The sequence below is a fragment of the Emys orbicularis genome, chromosome 5 (genome assembly GCF_028017835.1).
Source record: "Emys orbicularis isolate rEmyOrb1 chromosome 5, rEmyOrb1.hap1, whole genome shotgun sequence".
NCBI lineage: Eukaryota > Metazoa > Chordata > Testudines > Emydidae > Emys > Emys orbicularis.
Window position 1 is genome coordinate 96,756,704 of NC_088687.1, and position 25,670 is coordinate 96,782,373.

The 25,670-nt window shown below is 39.8% G+C and overlaps 1 protein-coding gene across 2 annotated transcripts in view; it reads left to right on the plus strand.

Annotated features, from left to right (window-relative positions):
- Positions 1-208: 208 nt before the first annotated feature.
- GABRA4 (gamma-aminobutyric acid type A receptor subunit alpha4) overlaps positions 209-25,670 on the plus strand; it is a 59,220-nt gene continuing 33,758 nt past the window's right edge. The window contains exons 1-7 of one of the 2 annotated variants that reach the window (XM_065404602.1): positions 209-237; positions 517-635; positions 12,242-12,309; positions 14,685-14,905; positions 15,008-15,090; positions 16,642-16,785; positions 19,733-19,885. In XM_065404602.1, the coding sequence (XP_065260674.1) occupies positions 209-237; positions 517-635; positions 12,242-12,309; positions 14,685-14,905; positions 15,008-15,090; positions 16,642-16,785; positions 19,733-19,885 (817 nt within the window). Of the gene's footprint in view, positions 300-516; positions 636-12,241; positions 12,310-14,684; positions 14,906-15,007; positions 15,091-16,641; positions 16,786-19,732; positions 19,886-25,670 lie in introns of both variants that reach the window. The other variant, XM_065404601.1, reaches the window with a different exon arrangement.

Here is a 25,670-nt window from a genome sequence, read left to right on the forward strand (position 1 = left end):
GCCCGGCGACACGGCAGCCACGAGATGTAGCTTGGCAGGGAAACCAGCGGCGCGAGCAAACAGGTCCCCCCACCCCCGCACTTGTTCCTTGTGCCTGTCCCTGCCCGGGTGCTCTGGGGCGGGCTGCCCCCTCCCCGCCAGCGGCTGGGGTCTCTCCCCTGGACAAGGCACTGAGTGACGGGGGACGCGGCCAGGCTTGAAGAATGGCATGCAAAGATGGTTTCTGCCAAGGAGCTAGTGATCGCGATGTCCTCGGGTCTCTCCATCACCCTCCTGCACTTCCTGTGCCTGGCGACCTGGTGAGTACCCCCGAGCCAGCGGATCCAGGCCACCTTGCATCGCCGCCACCTGCCCTTTGATTGATTCCCGGCGCGGCTGGCTTTGGACCTTGCTTCTGACCCGGGGCAGGGGGACGTGGTGGTGGTGATGAAGACAACCCACCCTGACCACTGGGTGATCCTACCCCCCCCCCCGTTCGCATCAACAATGATAATGGCTTGTCTGTTCCCCTTGCAGCGTCACCGAGCCCCCGGGACAGATCAAAAAGGAGGAGAAATTATGGCCGGAGAATTTTACAAGCATCCTGAACAGTCTCCTGGATGGTTATGACAACAGGCTGCGTCCTGGATTTGGGGGTATGGTTACTGTGCACGGTCCCTCCTGTCTGTCAGTCTGCCTGTGTGTCTGTCTGTGGGGAGAACTAGGTAGGCTTTGTGCGTTTAAAAAACAAACAAACAAAAGTAATGATCCTGATTGTTATTGACGAATGATAATGTGAAAATACCGCTCCTGCTCCTCCCGCCCAAAAATATTGTCCCTCAGAGCCTGAGGAGAAGCTAAATCAGTGGGAGCAAGGAGAGCAAAAAAGCTGGATCTACTTGGATCCTGCCAAATCCCTTTTGATTTTTGATTCCCAAATCGTACCATCAAAATAAAGAGCAAGTCGAGCACCTACTGCACCAAAAGAATCTGGACGCTGGAGCAGAAGTGTCATAGATGCCCAAGTCCAGCATGTGGGTCCTGACAAATTTAAGCAGCAATAGCCCAAATTCCACTACATAGAACCAGTTTAGCTATACTGAGTGTGCCAAAAATTTCAGCATAACAACGTGCAAAGATTCAGATCTGTCAACTGAACACTGCTGGATCCTGCTAATTTTTAGCCCCCATCTCCCAAGTTCCACTGCTTAACACAGAATGGGTTTAGCTGCTCCTACTGCTCTAAAAATATTTTGAGCCCAACATATATTGGCACAATGGGGGTGCAAAAATAGGTATCTGACACCTGAATCCAGCTGGATTTTGGCAATTTTTGACCCCAAGATCCTACATGTACAATCTAAATAGAAACCAGCATAGCTACTCCTATTTCACTGACAAATCTGGACCCTGATGCATCTGCTCAAATAGTACTGGAAAAAAAATACAAATTGGGTATCGGACCCTGTCAATTTTTAACTGAAATGCCTCAATTTTTGCCTTTTCTTTAGAACAATATTTAGCTGGCTCCATGTGTTGAATCTGGGTTTTTGTGGCACAATTGTGCCAGGATGTACTGGGGGCCAGGGTTTTTTTTCTGGTGCTACACGAGAAGCTAGACAGTGTGTTCTCTCTTTTGATGGTACAATTTGGGAGCTAGGGACCAAAAAACATCAGGATCCAGGTAAATCCAGTTTTTACTTTTTCCTGGAATGAGGGTATTAAAATGTAGGCTTGGGAAAAAGAAAAGTGACACAGCATCTCTGGTGATGCACCAAGCTGACAAAGACAGTCATGGGGCTACTACCCATCAGATTTGAAAGAGGGCTTTATGTAGGCTTGTTCTGTGAAATACTTTGCTCCTGTCCTGACATACCTTCTTCATACACTTGATACATCTACACCAAGCTAAAACACTCCATATACATACCAAATAATATGCACTCATGCACGACTCTACCATACAAGAGAAACACACACAGCACCATAAATCAATGTTTGTTTATTTTAGATGTCTTTTACCTTATGGAGTGGGCTTTCTATAAGCTAGGCTTAGGACATTAGGTGTAAATAAAGTTAATCTTGTTAAAGCACCGGTGAGGATAATTTACGCAGATGGTCTTTTGCAGTTTGACTCTCCTAAAGACAGATTACTCTTCTGCAGGTTTCTTTCAGAGGGATGTGCTGTGAACAAGACTTCGTCATTCTTTTTTGAACACACAGTTATTAAGCATGTAAAAATATGCTTTAAGTGAAGTATTTGAATGTCTAAAATGAGCGGAGAATGCTGAATTTGTAACCCAATATACAGTTTATGGAGATTATATATTTGTAGCCTATTGTCTAAATACAGAATAATTTAAAAACATGTTATTGGCTTTTTAAAAATTCTAACAGGAAGCAAAAGCGAATTCTATCCTCCTTCTCACCTCCCAACTACAAATGTAAATAAATAGTTGAGGCTTTGCAGGTGAAAGAAAAACCCAGAGTTCAGATTGAAAAATGTATTTTTGGTGAATATTTTAAAATATGGGGACTAGACTGCTTGATGTTTCTTCTAGTAGCTAACTTTAAAACTCAAAGGTGAGTGGTTTTAATGTTATAAAGCTTATAAGTAATACATGAAAAATACACTTTAATTTTTTAAGAAGGTGTCTTTAGTTGCAAAAGTTACCTTCACCTGAACTGGCAAGAGTCGCTTTTAGCATAAAGTAATGCATATAAATGTTGAGGTTTGAGTCTTTGACAGAACTCAGAGTAATAGCAGATGATTAATCATTAAAATATTTACTTCTTCAATCATGTTTTTCCTTGTATTCTGGTCTTTGCTAATAAATATTTATGGTAAATGTGATTCATATTTTAAAAGTGGGTCATTCACCAATGAATGCATAGTAAACAAGTGTCACAGAGGACAGCAGTATTCACAGGGAAAAAGTACCGTATGTTTCAGTAATGTCAAAGTTATGTCACATGCTGACAAACAGCATAATATTCAGTGCTGAAGCTTATTTACCATCCATAGCTCTTGCAGCTCCAAACAAGGCCCAAGAACTTAGTTCCCTGGCATTATTATGACTTTAGTTTTATACACCCAAACTCAATGGAGTTATTTCTGATTTCCTCTAGTGTAAGTGAGATTAGAATCAGACTCAGGAAGCTAGCCATAGTTTTTGAATTTTTCTGGCATATGCCAGCTTTGCCACAATAACAATTTGTGAAAAATTCTACATGCACAGGCAAAATGGGAAAGATTTTTTGGGGGGATGATTTCCTAAAAATGGGATATCTCCAGCGCCTATAAAACTGAATGGAAAATACTTTAATAGGAATTGGATCAAGCCTAATATGGATCCAGACTCTCAAAATTAGCATTAATTAGCACAATTGTTGGCAGTAACAGAAGAGAGGCTGAATGAGCATAGAGACAAACTACCATCTTACTTGTGGGACCACTTCTAAGTGTATGGGATTGAACCTCATGTAAAACTGTGGGTGGGGAAGCTATTACCCATTCTGTATCAGTTCTGTGGATAAATGGAGGAATCGGGTCTCCCATGCAAGTCAGGCTGGTGCCATTCATTAACGATCAATTAACTTAATAAAACAAATACAAAACCAAAAACATATGCCTGGTTACTGTGCATTGTGAGTTTGGCAGTTTTCGTACACAAAAATAGACATTTTCATGAAAAAGGCCATGATATCTATGAAATGATTTCTAAATTTTAGAAGGCTGTTTTCAGAATAGTAGTGAATTTACAGATTTTGGGACAGGGGAATAACCTGATGAATAGCAACATAAAACTAAATCGATAGTTTGGCTTTAATTTTTCCAAAAATTAAAAGGGCGATTTTGTAGAAGAAAGCTGTGAAGTATAATCAGGAAGATTTCAAGTGTACAGCTGTTTTGAAGATAATCAGGTGGTGTTTCAGGAGTGGGAAAATATGTAGAGACTAATGAATAAAATATTGCTCTGTGAGGTTTGGAAGTATACTATAGTATAATTCAAGTCAATTACACTATCTGCAATATATGTATTCCATTACACTGCACTCAGTATTCTCATTACAATTTACAATGCACCCTACTTTCCAAATCAAAACAACATTACGATGCACTGGATCAGAAGAGCATGGAGTTTACAGTAAATACCTGCAATGTAGTTACAAAAAGAAAGTTATGATTTTGCATATATAGTCCTCATCTGTTGCAAAATTCTAAAAGCGTTACCAGAAATGGTAATCCTGCCACAAAATTTTCAGAAGCAAAAATCAGATGGAGCACCAGTTCTAGCCACAATGTGAATTCACGGCTTGTGTGTTTCCTTTATTTTATCACAATAGAAAAGGAAGAAAGAAATCTTCTATAAACAACTATAACACCTGTATTTCTCTGAAAATTTAGCTTGTTCACATTTCACTGGGGATCTTGTACTAAATTAAGTAATATAATTGAAAGTGATTTTTAAAGGTATATTATTTACCTGAGTAAATATATAGTGCCTGAATCTGGTCTCATGCATACTGGTTTAATGCAACTCCATGGACTTTCATGGAGTTACTCCTGATTTACACCAGTGCAAGTGATATCCCAATTAGGGTCATACTTTCATATGTGTATATGTATAACACATGATTTTTGGTGTGTTTATTTTCTTAATGGACTGTATGGTCCCTTAGAACTTGCATGGTTTCTCAGGTAAACATGGTAAGCCTGCCCCTTTTCCTACTGAAGTAAAAAGAATTCTGGCTGTTGCATTTAGTGGGAACAGGATCAGCACAAGTCTGTATTTTTGTACATTTGGTGAGTTTGAAAGCACGTACTATTGAGAAAATAAAGTCAAATGGCTCTTTCTTTAGGGTAAGGCCCATGAAGCACTTGATCTTTGGCATAACCCCTACGGTAAGTTAATGGGAGTTGTGTGCACAGATGTAGGCAAGTAGGAATTATGTCTCTAGGGAGTTGATTGTGCCTTGAAGGCACACATCCCAGCACAAGTGGTAGTGCAGAGCTGGAAGTCCCGGTGGCAACCCGTGGAGTGGCAATAATTCCTGGAACATGGGGGAGTCTAGCTCATACCCCACCCTCTTTGACGTTGCAGCATGTGCTTCCTTCCCACATTAGGCCAGATCCACTGGCTCTTTAGGAGGTGGACTGGGGCCATGATCTCTTTTGCCATTCACTTTGGGGAGGCTAGTGCTGATGGAGTTGTTCGCCTGGAGCAGTCAATGAGTTTAGGGCAGGGAAATGGGCTGCTATTATACCCAATCTCAGTGAGGACATGCAAAGGGCAGAGAAGTTTCCTGGAAACCTTAAATCCCCACCTGCAGTATGCACCCAGATAGGATTGGCACAGCTGAGCTCTGCACTCAGACACTCTTTTAACCATGGGGATCTGATTGAGAGACACAAAATAATGAATGGCATGGAGAAGGCAAATGGGGCCCTCCTGTTTACCCAGTCTCATAATGCAGGAGCAAAGGTACAATCAATGAAGCTGAAAGGCAGCAAATTCAAAATGAATAAAAGGAACTCTTTTTATATGCAATATACAACTAGCCTGTGGAAGCCATTGCGACCAGATAGCATTGAGTCTGAGAGCTTAGTACGACTCAGAAAAATAGACCTTTATAAGGATAATGAGAATATGCTCAGTGACAGAAGATATAAATAAAACATGAAAATGGATATAATGGATGTATCAGGGCATAAGCCAACCACTGACTGACTGGAGTTAGGAAGAAACTGTAGGCAAGTTATTCCTTAATTGTCCATTACAGCTAGTGGTGTGGTTTGTTTGTTTTTTTGTGAACCTTCCTCTGAAACATCTGGTACTAGAGAAAGCCAGAGACAGGATACTGGACTTGATGGACCACTGGTCTGATCTGGTGAGGGAAGTCCTATATTCTTACAAAGTAAACTTTTGATCTGCTAGACATTGTAGGAATTTCATGGTTCATATAAATGACAACCAAGTTTAGGCAGGCTAGACAGGCCCAGCCTGTGTTTAATCACATATTATGCAATCTTTAGCTGCTGTTGCAAATTGAGTCTGACTAAACCTTAATGGGCTAGTTTTGCTTTCAGCTGTCACCGGACTACACTGGTAATTCAGTCTCAATCTATTGATTATTGACCCAGGGGATTATGCCAACACCTATGCCACAGACAGACACTGACTGCTACTATTTCAAAGTGAGGATTGCTTTAAGGAGAGTTACATCATGGATCCCTTTCTTAAAATTAGTGGTGAAGCTGTATAATTAACCTCTATGTGAAATTATCATGTAAAATAAGCACGGGATCCAGTTTGGACATGATTAATATTTTTCCTTAAAAATCACTGATATTTCATGGGCTAATGAAATACACGTTAGATTTAAAAACAAATGTTGTTAAAAATTATAGATGTGATTAATTCCACCACCCCTTAATTTAATGTGTGGTTCTAGTCTGAAAAGTAATGATGCAAAAGTAGCCTCTTTTTATTCAACAGATCCACTCCTGTGTGTATCAGTGTTGTGTTTGCATACATGACTAGCAAAACTATGTATGTATTGTTTTTTTTTTCTCCCTGTTAGCCCTGACATAGCCGACAGAGCTGATGCAGCTAAGAGGGAATAAAATGGATTCTACTCCTTTTTGTTCGTAATCTACAGAATTGTTTACTAATTTCTAACGAGCTACACCTGTGTAAGATAGTGGAAGATAATGGGTTTACACAGGTGTCACTGAGAACATAATCTGAATGCACTGGGGCTGTACAGGTGTCACTCGGCATCATTTGGTCTGCACGGTCTTTATTACTAGTGATAATGTCTGAAAATGAAACAACCAGCTTGAATGTCAGAATCTAGACTGAGTTTGACAAGCTGGCAGTTAGAGAACCCCCGCCCCCAAAATCCCCTCTGCTTTGTTTATATTTGTAAACTGTGCCTACTTGATCTGGAAATAATTGAGAGACAGTAAACATGGAATCCCATAATGCCACTCTACACAGTCAATTTCACAGTTGTACTGCACTTGAATTATAGACATATGCATTTTTACTCAGTTTGTAACTGATTAATAACTTTTGAGGATCAGGAGGATTTGCCTGTTTCCCCTATAGAGCCCACATTGGTGAAAGTGTGCATGGATTCTTTGTGGAGCTGAACAGCTCCACTCCAAGCATTACCCAGAAGGGTTGTTACAAAGGTCCTTCCACCCATCCTCAGGACACACACTAGCTGCTCAGTGCTCAGCATCTGAGCATGACTTCCAGAGAGTTTGCACTCCCTACCAGTCCAGAGAGACCAATACATCATTTTGTTAATGGTTTAATGCTACTTTTGAAAATCCGTACAGCTCCTATTGTGAGTAAGAAATACCGGAGTCAGGAAGGGCTTGTGGGGTCAGGCCTTTAATTTAGACTTGACATCCAGTAAGCCAGAAAATAACCACAAGATACACTGGAAAAACAGAAAGGTAATTTAGTCTGTTTCTAGAGGATAGAAAAATATTTACAATTATTAGCCTTTATTAAAAATTCATGCATAGCTTCAAGGCTACATCATATGGCCTAATGTACTTATTAAAAATCATCAGTGGGCTAGTAATGGGAACTGTGCCATGAAGCTGATTGGGTTTCCAGGCAATTGTCCAGTCTTCCTCAGCTGGTTAGATTGGATGAGTCAGGAGATTATTAGCAGGATATGGGACTGTTTACCTGTAGTTGGCTGATTTGAATCTGGCCCAGGCTGGTAGTGACTGATGTCATTACCATCTGTCTGCTGTTCAGTGACTTATGTAAAATTAGCTGGTGATATTTGTCCAGTTCTCAGTAGACAGGTGTCTACATCATGAAATTGGCACCAGTTACCATCCTTGTTGGCAGTTTCAGCAGAGAGACTAACTGTTGAACAGGCAAAGAGACTGAGCTATCTCCTTATTCCTGGAGAGGGTCAGGGTTCAGGCACATGGGCAGCTGAAGAGGCATTGGTATTTGAGAACAGATGATGCCTATGTGGTGTCTCTCTATCTGTCTCTGTCTGTCTGTCTGAATAGGTTGTGGGGGGTGCATTGCCCAGTGCTATCTATCTTGGACCTTCCATGACCACTAAACATTCACTTTAAAAAAATGTCCGACTCAGTTACCATGACTTCACAATTTAAAACCAAAACTTTGGCCCCATTCAGGTTTCCTTCTGCTATTCTTGCCAATTGTTCTTTTGGTTTTATTTGAACTGTATTGGTTGATGGCTTCCCAATCCCAAACATATGTTATTTTCCTCTATTGTCTAGCCAGAAGTTACCTAAAAAGAGAAAGTACCAAGTCCTCCACAAACTGCTTTTGCTGTACCCGTTGATTTTAGCCATACCTCTGGGGACAGTCCTAAAACAGATAATGTACCCCAGTGCCCAAAGGACTGTTCTCATAATAATGGTATTAACAATGCTTAGCACCTAAATTGCACTTCACACATAGAAGTCTCTGCACAAAGCTTAACCCCTAATTAATTTCCTAATTCTTCTGTTAGAAATTTCTCTAATAGTGAAATTTGCCAAGGTCCATACAAGGCTTTCTGCACCATGTAAGCTCCACATTGTTCCTGCAGTTACCCTAGAGTTGTCCACTGAGGATAGGCCAAGGGTGGCACAGGGGAGGAGATAATGGATCAAAACTTACAGGGCTCCAGTAGCCCGGAACCTCTTCATAGGGGGCATTGGGAGGCCTGTGGCTACAGTTCAGCCCATAGGTTGGAATAGTAGTCACGGGAACCCTATGCTATTATCCTGTGGCCTGTCCATAGTTTTAGGGGCTGGAATCTGTCCCTTTCAGTAACCCATTAACTTCCCAGCACACACCCAATTAATTCTAGCTTTTTGCCTGGGTTGATTTTAATCCTGCATGAGCAGATCTAGAAGCATTTTATCTTGCAGGCTGTGATACAGGCTTGAGAGTGCCCATAGCAGTGCGTAGGGCTCCCCTACTACTTAGTGGATTTAAAAAAATACTCACTACAAGTGTATTGTAAATAGTTCCTTAATGTTTCTGAGGATTTGTTGATGTGCAGAAACATTCACATGGTCCAGTGAAGAGCAATTTTTTATTGATCAAATCCAGTGTTAATAGGCTTCTGTACAATCCTCTGCTTAAGGTAATTTAATATATAAATGTCCACTCTATCAATAACAGCAGGTTAGGGTTTTATAACAAGTCATTATGATTAAATAGTTAATAATCTCAAGCTAAGTGGTACAGTGCTTTCATGCTGGAGTGTCGTTTAGTTTCAAGTCAAAGTGTGTTTGACTACATACCAGCTCCTAGTACACACTTTCAAACCACCAAACAGTTTAGCATGATTGGTAGCCTGTGGCCAGAGAACAGGAAAAGCAGAGTGTTGGCTGGTCAGGATGAGTGGTAGAACTCTAGCTGAAAGTTTGAACATTGCTTGCATTCTTTATGTCTAGTTCTGTAAGCTGCTGCCATTAATATTTCACTTTTTACTTTTGTAAGCATGACATTCTCCTAAAAACATTTAAAATTTAATGATTTTATTTACATTGACATGGTTTATGGGTTGTAATGCCTTAAAATGTAAGGAATTAATTTCAGTATCTCACTGACATTCGATGAGACAACACAATTGAAGTCATTGAGCAGTCCCTTAATTTTAGGGCTGTGTGTGTGAGTGAGAGAGAGAGAGAGAGAGTTCTCCTCTGTGAGCTCCTATTTCCTTCTTTATTCTCCCTTAGACACATTCACACCATGTAAAGGGACCTTTATCTCAGGAGCTCATTAAACCTATTCTAAGAGTTGACTAGAAGTAGTTGCTAGAAAGTCATATGCTTCTTTACTGCAGCGTCAGATCACATTTACTTCTGCAGTAGAGCTAATCAAAAGTTTTTCAATGCATCATTTTCCCACCGGAAAATGCTATTTTGTCAAGATGGAAACTTCCCGTGGGAACATGTCCATTTTGACGAAACTTCGTTTTGGGGGGGAAGAAAGCACTTTGTTAAGATTGAAATGTTTCATTTTGATATTTTTTTGGAACTGATTTTCTGTTTCAAAATAACTTTTTGTTCAGAAATTAATATTTATAAAAAAAATCTCAAAATTGAAATGAAATATTTCAGTTGACCTGAAAATAACTTTTTTTTTTTTTTTTTTTGGAAAATTAGGAACAGGTTTTTGTTTTGTTTTGTTTTTGTTTTTTGAGATGTTAGAAATTCTGCTTGCCACACAGCTCTATTCTGCAGTGCTTCTAGCCTCCACCTATCTGTGTTGTGAGGGTGTAACTAGTTACTCAAACACTGGTCCCATGAGGTACTTTCATTAGACCTCTGTGTTGCCTAATTTGAGATTTTTAAATCCGTTTCCTGGCCTTAGTTTTGCATCTTCCGTTTCCAAAGAGTGATTTCCATTAATACACTCTGTAAACTTGTCATCCATGACGTTGCAGCAATTTAGTAGACCAAAATAATCAGTCTGTGTCTGCAAGAGGCCCCTATTCCAATGGATGTTTGTGCCTTTGGTGATTTTGATGCAGTTATAAAATTATAGCAATCTGTGAAATTAAAATGGGAAAATACACTTTGAAAAGAAAGTGAAAGTAAAAGAGTTTGAGGAATGTTAAAACTCAGTTTCTTAGAGCTAACAGATGAAGTAGCTGATTAAGGTGGTTATGTAATCTAAAATATGGTACTAATATTCTGATGTCCTCGAGTAACAGAGATTAGTGCTAGCATGTTCTCCTAACTTTTCCTTAAGACATAATGTGCAGGCTGTTCAATGGAATAATTTTACAAACTTTTAATTTGCTTTTGGTTTGTAGTTGGCAATGTGTGTGCTTGGCTGAAGAGAGAAATAGTTCACTTGTTTGCAAGTTGTCTACTTTCTTCTTTCCTTTCCTTTCTGCATTTTGATTTAATATGACATCTGTGCGCACAACAGTTTTACAAGAGGCAGATATTCTTTGCCTTTGAAACAAAGTCTTCAAGTTTTCACTTGCTTCTTATTGGATTGTAAGAACTATCAAAAAGCCTGAGTTAATATAGACTCAAATAATGTCTTTTCTTTAGAAACATGAATCTCAGGAGACTGGAAACTGTGGATCCTTTCGCCAGTTCAAATATGTCCCAAAGTTGTTGCTATCTAATGGCTGTTTAATAGCATATATGACATGAGTTGATGGTCCAAGTTAAATTGCTATTGGACTAGTGCCCACATCACAAAACACCCATTATAGTTAGTACTATTTAGCACCCTTTTAGCCAGGGCCGGCGCTTCCATTTAGGCGACCTAGGCGGTCGCCTAGGACACCAGGATTTGGGGGGGCAGCATTTTGCCGCCCTTGGCGGCAATTCGGCGGCGGGGGGTCCTTCCGGGCTCTGGGTCTTCGGCGGCAATTCTGCGGCGGGTCCTTCACTCGCTCCAGGACCCGCCGCCGAAGTGCCCCGAAGACCGGGAGCGTGGAAGGACCCCCGCCTAGGGCACCAAAAACCCTGGCGCCGCTCCTGCTTTTAGCTGTCTTAGTAGGGACAGATTCAATTCACATTAAAGTCTACAGAAGTCTTTTGATTTACTTTAATGGGAGTTGGATCAGGCCCTTATTAGCTGTTGGATCCTTATTGGTCTTCTGGAGGTGGTTTCTCTATAGAATGGCAAAGAACAATGATAGGTTTCGGTGGAGAATCTTTGCAGTGAACTGTCATTTCCCATGCTGTATCCAATCTATTGACAAGTATAGGACATAAGTATTCAGTGCAACTTTCATGACCATCGTGGTAATATCAGTGGAAGTTGCAAGAATGGGTCAAAGGTAGCATACTGCTTACAATACTTATATTCCCATTAATTTAGTAGACTTATGCATGTTACTAGAAAATAACTTGGTCTCGGTAATAAGGTTTTGCTGAATCAGGCCCCTAATTGTTTAAAATACTAATTTGCTTAAGTCTTTCCATTGTGGCACCTGTTTTCTTATCCACTGAGTCAAAGTATATTTTCTGAGTGGGAATTTGCATTGTAAACATAGATAATTTACTTATGCAAGTGAAGGTAATTATCTGATAATTAACACTGTGCAACCGTCGTAAATTACAGTAGGCTTGGTTCTGAGAACATGCTGTCTATGTATTTTCCTCTGATTAGGCCAAAGAATCTTCAGAGTGACAACTGCATAAAATGTGGCATACATGCTGATATCATTTTTGAGACATGTTAATCTGCAAAATTCAATTTTTCTTGCTCACTTCCTTTTTATATGTTAGGTCCTGTTACTGAAGTCAAAACAGATATATATGTCACCAGTTTTGGACCTGTTTCCGATGTAGAAATGGTATGTACTTCTGGAATTAAAATACCATTTTCTGGTGCTGAGAAACCATTAACTGCAGTAAGGAGTGACTGCTTAATTCATATGACTTTGTACTGTACTGCCAATCATGCAAAGTAGGAAAGATTACCAGCAGCTTAATTTGTAGGCTATAATTAGATATAGCAGGCCTGATTCTGATCTCACTCAGACTGTTTTTAGACTGGTAGAAAGAATTGACATCAATTACTTTACAACAGATTTATACTGGTGTCAGAGCCAACTCAGGCCCAATGGGGTATCTGAGAGCACTGTACGGAGAGCAGATGATTTCTCTGATGAGGTCACAGAAATGCCTTTCCCCTCTGGAGCTAGCCTTTCTCTGCCTCACCAGCTTATTAGTATTTAGTATTTATTACTAATGGATAAATAATGACATTATTCTCCAAATATTTGTTGACATTTTCACTTCAAATGAATTCGTCGTCCATCTTCATGCCCCTCTTGGCATCACATTCAAGTGAAAGAGTTTTACCAGAAAAAGTGTTTGCAAAAAGTGAATGTCAAAGTGACATGCATGAGTAGTCACAGAAGACAAATGTTAAATGCGCACACATTTGTGCCTGAAAGGCTTCCACACTCATTCAAGGCCTGATCCAGAATAAGTCCCATTGACTTCTATGGTGCAAGTCCCAGCCCTTAATAAGGGGGAAAGAAAAAATATTGTGTGACTTATGGGGTTAAGCACCACAGCTCAAATTATGTAGATATATTGCTAAGCTTTGGAGTCAAGTTTAGACAAGATATTCTTCAAGGGCCTTATGGCTTCTGAATGGCACCTTGCTCATTAAGTGGTTGCATGAATAAGGATATTAGACCCTGGCCCCAAGTAAATCTGAGTAATGAATACATTTGAGATAATTAAGTATCACCACAGAATAAAGACTGTATTTGTCAACTAAATTATTAATTGTGAATTATTAGCTCAGCTTATTTAATTATACAGCACTATGGGTGTGCTTGGCACTTTACAGGCAACTAAAATTGGCAAATCTCTGCCCCAAGGCGCTAATGATTTAAGGCTCAATTCTGCAACTATTATTCATGTTGAGGACTTTTTACAGATTCAAGCAGCCTTATTGAGCTCAATGACATAACATTAGACATAATGCAGAATTGCATAGCCATAAATTGAATTAGGCATGATATAGCAAGGGGTGAGAATGAACACAAGGTGGAAGGGAAAGGAGACAAAACAGGACAAAAGCAGTGAAAGATCATGAGATATGCATATTGTTACATACTCCTTCTGTACACGAAACAAGTTCCCCAAGCCAAGCCACCTCTATCATACAATAAGATTAGGAGCCCAGTCCTACAAATCCTTGCTCATCTGACTAGTCATTAATCACATAAGTAGTTCCAGTGGTTGTGAGCAGGCCCAATGATTGATTACCTGTGTGAGGAAGGGTTTGCAGGATCAAGTCTCTAATGAGGAGGTTTTACATTTCATACACTTATTGGAAAATTGCCAGAAAGAAATTAGATCACAATAATTTTAAGATGTTTTAGCACAAAACTGCAGCTGCATAACAGCTAGAGGGGATAGTGCCCTTCACTGTTAAACCAATATTATGCGAGTAAGACAGTGTGCAAGTGCTTTGATATCCCAAGATAAAAAGTACCAAGTAAACATTCCTTCCTTCATGCATTCATTAATGTGTGTGTGTTCTTGTTACATATTCATAGCCCTATTCATGCAAATATTTGTGCACATACTTTATTTTAAGCACGTAAGTCGTCCCATGTTAGTCAATGGGACTCCGCAGGTGCTTAAAGTTAAAACATAAATGTTTGCAGGAGCAGGTTTATTATAGACATTTTTTGTAGATGTGACAAAAGAACTATTGATCCCTTTTCAGTAAACCATCTGCTTTTGTCAGTTGAAATTAGATGTATATTTCCTTCTGTGATTTTGGTGAACTTGGGAGAAATAAAAAATCATGTGTCCTTATATTTTTAATCTGTCCAGCTGTAAAAAAAAAAACAAAAAAACCCACCATGGATTTTTTTACAATCCATTGACACTTGTTATCACATTAGTCATTTTGTTTCCAGTTATATGCTAGAGTACAAGCTTAATTGTCTGCTTCCTGCAATTTTATTAGATTATAGTAATTACTCCTGAATGATTAAATATGTATAGCAATTTATTTATATGACTAATGTGGGAAATTAAGGTATTAAGAAGTGCACAATTCACTTTAATTGGTAGAAATATATTTTGTAGTTGACTTAACAACATTTACTTCGCCACTCATTTGTTTGCTCCTATGGGATTTTTATGGGAAACATACACATAAAAGTGTAACATTTGTTTTTTCTGCAATATACTACAGGAATACACAATGGATGTCTTCTTTCGTCAGACATGGGTGGACAAAAGATTAAAATATGATGGTCCCATTGAAATTTTAAGACTTAATAACATGATGGTTTCGAAAGTGTGGACACCTGACACTTTTTTCAGGAATGGGAAAAAATCCGTCTCGCATAATATGACAGCCCCAAATAAACTCTTTAGAATAATGAGAAATGGCACCATCTTATACACAATGAGGTATTCAGTTTATTTCTTTGGCTTCTTTCAATTACTGTAGAGAAAAGTTATGCTGCCTAGACAAAATCCAAACCAAAGCATATTCAATTTGTTTCATTATAGGCTTACCATAAGTGCAGAATGTCCCATGAGATTAGTGGATTTTCCAATGGATGGTCATGCTTGTCCTCTCAAATTTGGGAGTTGTAAGTTACAATTATGAATTTCTTGTAGCTATAGTTTTAAAGAACAGATGTGGATTTTTAAAAAATTCTTTGTATCATAACTGAGGTTTCTGAATACTAGGCTTGAGCCACACGCTTTATGCATAGAAAAATCCCATTGATTTCCATATGAGTTTTGTTTATATAGGGGCTGCAGAATCAGGCCCATAGTGCTATCAAGGCTGCAAATTGACAAAGGGGCACAGATTCAGATATTAAGTTACAAGAATGTTTCAGGGCCTGATCTAACGTTCACAGAAGTCCGTGGAAAGATTCCCAGGGACTCCAGCAGGCTTTGGCTCAGACCCTTAGTGTCTGATATAGAAAGGAAAGCTTTAGAAATCCAATACCAGATATCTGTAAGATCTCCTAACTCTTTTAATATTCTCGAATGGTAACATATTGGGCCAGATTCTGTATTGCCTCCATCTTGCATAGGGCACAAGAGTGGGGAGGAGCCAGTCATGGCTCCCTGTTTCTCTGTTGTGCCCCCAGAGCAGTTTTGAGTGGCCTGGGGACCACTTAAGGATTGCTAGAGCACATTACAATCTATGTATTCCCCTGGTCCAACCCCTGGCATGTCCCTGTGCTGCAGTCAGATGTTGTGGACAGTATGCCTGCAGAGAGCTGTTTGCAGCTCCCTGTTCCCTGGGCCACCCAGTTCCAGTGGAAGTTAGAGCAGTAGGGCATGTACTCTAACTTCTGCCGCTGGCATACATTCAGTTTACACCAGTGGAAAATCAGCCATAAGGATTGGTGTGGCTGCACCATCTGCCCTGAAACTCCTCATCTTCCTAGATGGATGGCAGCTGGCATAAGAGGTGGCTATGACAAAAGCCATGTTAGCAGAGATTCCCCCTATACTGGGAGAATTCTCCAGGGGGATCACTGGCCAGTTTAAATACATGCAGTGGAAATTGCACTTGGCAGATTGGAGCCCTATGTTCAGTGAAATGGTAAAAAGGTCATACTCATTTCACATGTAAAAGGAGGGCTGGATTTGGCTTTAACATGAGTATTGGCTATGTAGAGACTCCATGCTAGGCATTATCACTTTATTTCATATTAATATTTGAATATTTCTTGGGGACTGGGAGTATATTTTGGCTGCTGGGAATTTTTTTACAGGCCTTTGGATTTTGGCAAATATTTTGAGAATTTCTGAGCTTGGCATAAGTGTTATTTCCTTAAAATAAATGTGTCCCCAGCCTTTCAGATGTATCCACCTTGGGTATGTCTACACTGAATTGAAAACCTGGGCTCAGAGTTAGGTTTGAGCCAAAATCCCTCTTCTGTCCACACACACAAGTCTCTCAGACTCAGGTCAGCAAGTACTCAGGAGCTGGGTCCTAGGACGCAATTGGCAGGGGGTGGGTCTAAGTTTGAGTCCCTCTAGTTATGTCTACACAGCCCACACAAGTTCATGGTGGTTCCATACATATTACATTGATTTCAATGGGCTTCGTATCAGGACCTTAATATGGAGTGATGAGACATTTTCTATTTATTCATGCTAACAATATGTTGTTTTAGATGCATATCCAAAGAGTGAAATGATTTACACCTGGACAAAAGGACCTGAGCAATCTGTGGAAGTTCCTGAAGAGTCTTCCAGTTTAGTTCAGTATGACCTGCTTGGGCATACCGTGTCCACTGAAACTGTTAAATCTATTACAGGTAAGAATCTCGTCAATGTGAATCAATTTGAGATGTGGAATTAACAATGTAATTTTGTCCTAGCCTTTTCTATAAGGTATTCCATAGCGTTTACTGGCATATTATGTATATGCATATGCAAACTTAAATCAGAGCTCAGGTTTTCATTCTTCATATTACCACTTGCAGATTCACTACAGTGGAGTTCAAAGTCCCCTCAGAAAGCAAGTATGAGGTCACTAGTCAGAAAGCCTAGATGAATGCGTGTAGTGATTGCTTAAAATGTAATTTGTAGAGTCGGGAGCCATGTAACTAAGGCTGTTAGAGGCCTTGAAGTCTCAGTTATAAAAGTTATAAAAGTACTTTCTCGGTACTCTGTGTGTATTATATGGGGAAATACTTGCTTTTGTTTGGCAATGCAAACAATTCAGAATAGAAAAACAACATGCAGAATATGTTGTTAAAGTAATAAATTAGAACTCTATTCAGATTAGCATAGTGGTAATCACAACTGAGCCTACACTGCTATTTGTGCTGCTAAAATTTCTACTAAGGCAAGTGACAATAACAAGGTAGCCCCTGTAAGTGAAATCTCACTGGTTAGCTGTTTTATAAAATTTATTTTAAAAATATTATCTATTGTTGATTTGTTACAAAATTACATTACTAAATCCTTGATGTCTGGTACTGTAAAATGAAATGCTATGGCAGGATAAAGACAAAATTAAACAACAGATTGAGGAAATGTATTTGACAGATCTCTCTATTTTTTATTTCAAGATAAAACAACATTTTCTTAATATCTCTGGATATTATTAGCATGAGATGTTGTTGATTATCCATAAGATAAGAAGACAAACCAGATCGCTTCTCTGCCACTCCCCCCCCGTCCCTCCCCCCCCCCCCCCCAAAAAACAAACAAACAAACAACACAACAGTTTCTGGAGACCTCTTGCAGTCTAAGCTTGTTATGTTAGTTTGTCTTCAGAACACTAGCTCAGAGATGCATGGAGTGAAATCCTGTCCCTGCTGAAGTCAATGGGATTTTTGCCATTGACTTCAAGGGGCCACGATTTCACCTGTGGTGAAGACTGGACTTCAAAGCCATTTATTCTGTACTAGACTGTTTGTGTTACTTTCCCTGTAATTAAATTCTGGATTTAAATGTAGGCTTTTTGAAGGGGCCAGCTGTGATATCATTAATTAATACTGTAGTTTCTAGCAGAAGGCTCTGAATTTTCATGACTCTGTGTTTGTGTGTGTGTGTGTCTATATGGGTGGTGACTGGTGGAGCCACTCTACCACTACAATGGAAATCCTTTGGTTTTGGTGTTGGTTTTTTTTTGGAGGGGAATTTCCATTGACTGGAATGAGAAGATAAGGGGGTAGATTGTGCATAGTCCTATTCTGGGAAGAAAGTGGCACAGGAGCCTTCCCTGATCTCCTCTGCAGGATCTAGGACAGTCTTGGGATCTAATCTTGCAAACTTTTTTCTCTTGTGAGTAGTCATGACTCACTGAAATAGCCTCATTGATTTCAAACGAGTAAGAGTTCATGCCCCCTGAGGAGGCCTGCTCCAAACTGGACTGTACCTGCTCTTCTTGGTCTGGCCTGGTCTAGTTTGTGGTCTCCATTCCCTATCGTAGATTCATAGATTCCAAAGCCAGAAGGGTCCATTGTGATCATCTAATCTGACCTCCTGTATAACGCAGGCCATAGAACTTCCCCAAAATAATTTCTAACTGGGGGTTGGAAGCCTAGAAACATTGGCATTGCCATACTGGATCAAATCAGGTCCATCTAGTTCAGCGTCCTGTTTTTGACAGTGGTCAGTACCAGATGCTTCAGAAATAGGTACATGAAATCCCAGAATGGACAACTTAGAATAACCTGCCCATGATGGAATATTTTTCCTAACTCCTGTCAGTCAGTGGTTGGTTTATGCCCTAGAGGATGAGAGTTTATAATCTATATCTATCTATTTATATATACAATTATCCTATCAAATATAACTGTGAATGTTTGAAGGCTCAGTTTACCCTTCCTTTCCCATTCATTGTTTTATACACCTCTGTCATAGTGATAAAGGTACAAACAACAGTGTCATTCTAAAGCTAAAGTTAAAATAATTCCTGCTGTACTGCTATTTACATGACTTTCTGAGACTGGTTTTAACCATTATTGTAAATCTCTTTCTCTACAGTCATTTTGTTTTCCGAATCCCCATAGTTCTGAAGCACACCATGTTAGCTGAGAGTGGGTCTGATCCAAATGGAAAGATTCCCATTGACTTCAATGGCAGTTGGATAAGACTCACCATTTGCATTTCATTCTGAATATTTCTCACACTTTTAATAATGATGGCCACCTCAGGTAGTGGTTGTCAGACTAAATTAACTGATACCAGTAAAGAATTTTAAAGGCATTATGTAAGTACAGAGTATTTATTTATTCATTCACTGTTTAATTATGACAGCAGTACTAGAATGGAAACCCCTTCTGAAACAATTACAAGTTTCCATATAAACTAATATGTATCATAAGGTAGTACCTAGATATTATAGTATGGTGTCTATGTACAGTGAAATGGATATTACAGATGCCACAGCTGGATAGATGGTAAATAGATGCCTTGTATGCCTTGAGAGTGTTTTCTTCTTGAGATGGCAAAAGACCTCTTAAATAGCACTTAAACCATAAAAGGCAATCCAACATTACCTATTAATTTATAGTCTTTTATATTATGTCTCCAGAATGGCATTGTAAGGTCATATTACTTTCCATTTTGTTTGATATCATACTTCCTTTCCTTCTTGTTTCCTAAGCAACACATCTTTCAGTGCTTGTGTTGCTAAGCTCTGAAGATAATATTTTCATATCTAATTCTGGTTGGCTGTCAGAAACATGGTTATTCTGCAAAATTGCATACAGGGTCAGAAGCATATTTGCCTTTTGCTTTATTTTATAGGTGAATATGTTGTTATGACAGTTTACTTCCACCTCAGACGGAAAATGGGTTATTTTATGATTCAGACATATATCCCATGCATTATGACTGTGATCCTCTCGCAGGTGTCATTTTGGATAAATAAGGAATCTGTTCCAGCTAGAACCGTATTTGGTAATTATAATCTCTTCTTCTTCTTTTTTTCCATTTAATTATGTTTCTTCCTCTAATCATTTTTACTAGAATAATCCTCATTATGGGACAGAATATGCATACTTCCTCTAAAACAGTGCTGCTAACATGAGAAAATAAATTAAGTTCAAAGGCAGATGGTCCTTCATTTACTATCTGCCTAATTATAAATATTAGGAATATGTAACTTGGATCACTGGACCGTGGAGGGAAACTTGGAATATTTAACTTGGAGGGGAATATGGTTGATTGTAGCAGGGTTACATTTATTGGGACCCATCCCTGTACCCATTGAAGCAAATGGGGAAACCCCCATATCCAAATCAGGCCCTCAGCCTGCAGAAGAGACAGTTTTACCCTCAGGTGTATGTTCCTGGCTCTTCTTAGAGTAACTCCAACTGAAGTGTCATTGAACTAATTTTTTTGGAATTGCGTATGTGTGTGCACAGATCTTGGGCACAAGTCTCACTAACATCAGTGGAGTTTTGTCTGAGTAAGGAATTTACGTTTAGGTCCTGTACTTGCAGTTAAACTGTCTCTTTTCTCCTGCTGCCTCCATGAAAATGAACCGAAAAAGCAATTAGGCAAACGATCAGAAAATATTAAAGTGACACACATTAAAATACAATTTGAAAAGAGACGCTACAATGAACACTGAAAATGAAACCAACAAATGTGTGGAAGACAAAATGTACGAAACTAAGCTGGTTCCTAACAAAGGAATGGAAAAAACAAGCATGGTTAAAGCAATCTTGTAAAGTGACTCTATAATGTATTGTATTTTGAAGCGAGATTAATCAGCTGGAGAGCATTCAGCCAAAAGATGTATTATATATAGATTTAAAAGAATAATAATACTACAAGTTAATACTTCTAAGTGACAGCTCAACCAACACTCAAGCAAAGATTGAAAGACTGTCCAGCATCACAAAAAGACCTGGATAATAATCAGTAATGAAGAAAAAGAAAAAAAACAAATCTAATGAGAACCTTACATTAGACAGGGAAGGTATACAAGAGGTGGTCAATTCACGTACATAGGCAGTAACATGCAAGGCAATGGGGATGTCCAGATGGAATAGTCTGGGGGCCTGGCTGGACATTGCTGGTGATGTAGCATCCCCTCCCCCAATACAGAAACCAACAACTATGTTATTTTGATAGAAGTGTCACTTAGGTACTTATCTAGGGTGGATATGGTATTGTAAAGTGATAGCCAAGTATGCTAATGCAAGATTTTTGTACCCATGTCTAAACAACCTTTTGCACAAGTGAAAAGGCCACAAAAAATGTACTTAAGTTGTCAAAACAAGTATGAAAGAAAAAATTGCCAATAAAATGGGATTTCAACAATTTATTTTATATGACAGAAACAAATCTTAGTCATATAAAAGGTTTTTTTAACACGTTATTGAGGCTCATTACTTAAAGAATGTTGGCCTCATGTTTTGTATTGATAAATACATAGGTTATTTATTGACACACAAGTTTTAAACATTCATTATAATAGAAGCCAGGTATACTATTGAACACCATGGTGCTAACAAAACACTAATAGCCAATGGACACCCTCTCAGTGATGGGCAATATGACATTATATATGTGTGTCTATCCTTTGTCAATATATTTGCCATATGCAACATGTCTGTCTGAGCCATCTGTAGTCTCAGACTCATCTGAATCATAGAATATCCGGGTTGGAAGGGACCTCAGGAGGTCATCCAGTCCAACCCCCTGCTCAAAGCAGAACCAATCCTCAACTAAATCATCCCAGCCAGGGCTTTGTCAAGCCTGACCTTAAAAACCTCTAAGGAAGGAGATTCCACCACCTCCCTAGGTAACCCATTCCAGTGCTTCACCGCCCTCCTAGTGAAAAAGTTTTTCCTAATATCCAACCAAAACCTCCCCCACTGCAACTTGAGACCATTACTCCTTGTTCTGTCATCAGGTACCAATGAGAACAGTCTAGATCCATCCTGTTTGGAACCCCCTTTTAGGTAATTAAAAACAGCTATCAAATTCCCCCCTCATTCTTCTCTTCTGCAGACTAAACAATCCCAGTTCCCTCAGCCTCACCTCATAAGTCATGTGGTCCAGCCCCCTAATAATGTTTGTTGCCCTCCACTGGACTCTTTCCAATTTTTCCACATCTTTCTTGTAGTGTGGGGCCCAAAACTGGACACAGTACTCCAGATGAGGCCTCACCAATGTCGAATAGAGGGGAATGATCATGTCCCTCGATTTGCTGGCAAAGCCCCTACTTATACAACCCAAAATGCTGTTAGCTTTCTTGGCAACAAGGGCACACTGTTGACTCATATCCAGCTTCTCGTCCACTGTAGCCCCTAGGTCCTTTTCTGCAGAACTGCTGCCTAGCCATTCGGTTCCTAATCTGTAGCAGTTCATAGGATTCTTCCGTTCTAAGTGCAGGACTCTGCACTTGTCCTTGTTGAAACTCAACAGATTTCTTTTGGCCCAATCCTCTAATTTTTCTAGGTCCCTCTGTATCCCATCCTTACCCTCCAGCGATCTACCACTCCTCCCAGTTTAGTGTCATCTGCAAACTTGCTGAGAGTGCAGTCCACGCCATCCTCCAGATCATTAATGAAGATATTGAACAAAACCGGCTCCAGGACCGACCCTTGGGGCACTCCGCTTGATACCGGCTGCCAACTAGACATGGAGCCATTGATCACTACCCGTTGAGCCCGACGATCTAGCCAGCTTTCTATCTGGATCCACACTGGCAACTTTCTCACCACAAGTACACAAGTAAGCCTGTGTGCACTCCATGCTCTGTCTTGAGCAACTGTAGTTGAGCTTACACTTTGGTTTTTTTACATCCCATATAATGAATTCTAGGAGTGCTTCGGTGTCTGTGTCATTAGTGTTGGTGAAATGTGTCCACCCTGGTCATGTTGCCAGTCATTTCCAATGGGGAAGGGATGTCAGGCTGAGCCTCCATGTCATGGTTCCAGATAAGGGTCTGGTAATTTGCATGCTTGGTATGTTGCAGAAGATTACTGTAAATTGGGGGAGGGCCTTGTTCCGGGCCTGATTGCAACAGAAAAGCTTATATCGTACACTATTTACATCCACTGAGTTAGCTGTTGGGTCATAGAGAAGGATTACTAGAAGTTCTACTGATTTCAGCTGTGCAGGAAGTATATCCACTGTAATGCCAAAATTAGTAAGGCTTCTAATTTTTTTTTTCTTGACACGCTTCCATGGTTTTAGTCTGCCAACTTCTGCCAGACTGCTGGTTGAATTACACCCAGTCAGCATATGTACTGCTGGCAACATTCTGCATAGTTGTTGGCCAAATTGAGCTGCTATTGTGTGGGTTGGTATAAACCTGGATTTATCTTTCATACCAGTATGAAACCGAAGGTCTTGAGCTATTTACTTGTGAATAAAATGTACATCGAGAACTGCAACGTCAGTGTCTGGAGCTCACACCACTACATAAGGGTATTCTTGTGAAACGTGCAACATGAGGTTGAGGCTGTGTATCTGCTTTTTCATGCAATGAGAATAGATATTTTTGATCTACAGCTCCATCTGAAATGACCATGCAAGCAATGAGGCCATCCTTGAATCTACCTGCAATAACCATTTTCTGAGCTGGGATGAGTAAAGTTTCTGCCATATCACACCATGAATCTGACAAAAATATTACCAGATGTGCTTTATTCTTGGGATTTCCAATGAACTGCTGCACTGCTTTAGGATGGGTGTTTTGGAATCATGGCTTTTGACTTCATTACTTTGTGAGGATTGCTTTTGTGCACTCTCAAAAGCTTTACTTGAATCTTTGACTTCATATTATCTTTGATCAACATATACTCTTTTGCAGCTCTCATAACTCTGTAGAGGCTGGCGTACTATTCTGAAGTTCAATTCAGCAAGTTCTGCAAAGCTAGTTGCACCTCCTTGTGTGACCATTTGTATAACAGCTATATTCTCCAAGCTGTGGGCATGTTGGATACATTGACTCTGTTTCTTTTTCTAATTCAGGCAATTACTCATTCTTTGTCGTTTTTGTTCAGGGTACCATCAGAATGTGCTAGAGCATAGGGAACTGTGGCAAACACATGTGTGAAAACTTCCTTCAGATTAATCTCTATTGTTTGTGCAGCTACTACAGGATGGCTAACAACTCCCTGTCTGCAATCACTACTAACTTCAGATTTGATCTTTTCCTTATTGATGCAAATATCTTGATTGTTGAGCTTGTGCAGTGATTCAAAGAATCCAGTGATATTTGAATTTAATCTATCTTCTACAAACTGTTCCATTGCTTTGATTCCTGTATCATTCTCAGTAACAAGCTGTGTGGCAACCTCTGCGCAATGCAGCAATGCAGCTGCAATGTTTGTGAGTCTGTTAAGTCAGCATTCAAATCAAATAACTTTGTCATGGAGTTGACGATGATGTGAACAACCTTATCTACATCTCCTACATCATGCTGCATGCCCTCCTTATGTTTTCCTTCTGAAACATATGAGTCTGCCTTATCACACATTACTTTCATGGAAGCTGTGATAGCTGAGTGCTTATGAGCAGCGATGAACCATCTAGCCAAGGCTCCTGGTTTCAAAATGAAACCCCATATACTCGCTTCTACTTTACTCTCACAGTTTACTCTTTGTTTGAGTGCCATGTCTGTCCATACTTTGCTGAATTTATTGCTAGACTGAGCCACAGCATGATTTCCATGCACGGACTGCTCATGAACTTTGGGGGCATAATCTGGCAGAAGCTTCATATCATTGATGTTCTCAGATACCCAGATACCATAGTTGGTGTGGTCAAAGACAAAAAATAGCGGTAGCATCTCTACAGCTGTCAACAAGGTGCAGGTCCCAGTTGCTTTCACGTTCAGCTCTAATGAAACACATTAAGATGTTAACCATTTTGATGTAATCATCCCAAAATGCAAAGGTTGGAAAATTGATGTTCCAAAATTGCAGACTCTGTGCAATACATCCCGTGCATTCTTGAAGGCATCACTGAGCTGGGAAAGTGTTGCTGCCACATTTTGACATTCTTGGAGCTTGCTGTTGGTGATGTCTACATCACAGTCGCTCTCATTGTCTTGTACCCACTTACAAAATGTTATCCACTGCAGTCTGGACAAAGCCTCCACTACAAGGTTGTGGGCCCTCACTCCATGGTGGTATGATTTGCCGTTTAGTACCTTGCTTGCTGTGTTGCTACCATACACCTGCGATTCTGTGAGATTGTCTTCAAGGCCACTGTCTTCATACTTCTTTCCAATTACAGCAAGAAATGTCTGCTATGTGGCATCTACCCTTCTTAAGATTGTTTTCTAAAATTCCTTTGGGTGCCTCCACTGGCTCTCTCTTTGGCCTTACAATATATAGCCCCATCAAATATTGGGACACTGTAATCTTGGCCAAGAGTCCAGGACATCTTGCTGACATTCTTCATTACAGTAAAAACTGTACTCGCTTCAGTAGGTGGTGCTGGCAGCATTGGGCAGTACCCAATAGATGTGATGGTTGGTGTGGCAGAAGAAATCATCACATTAAAAGCTGTCCATCCTGGTATTTGCTGAGCATTCACCTTTTCAAATTTGCCTCGGATAGTTTGGTTGGGCAGCATCTTAGAATTATCCATTGTAGATCAAAGCTGGTGGCTTGTTGGAAAGTCTCAACATCAGTATACCAATTACTTTTTACTTCCCCCACAAGATTAGGTCATTACCCATGAGGATTGCACTCCAGTATGTCTTGGAACAGTG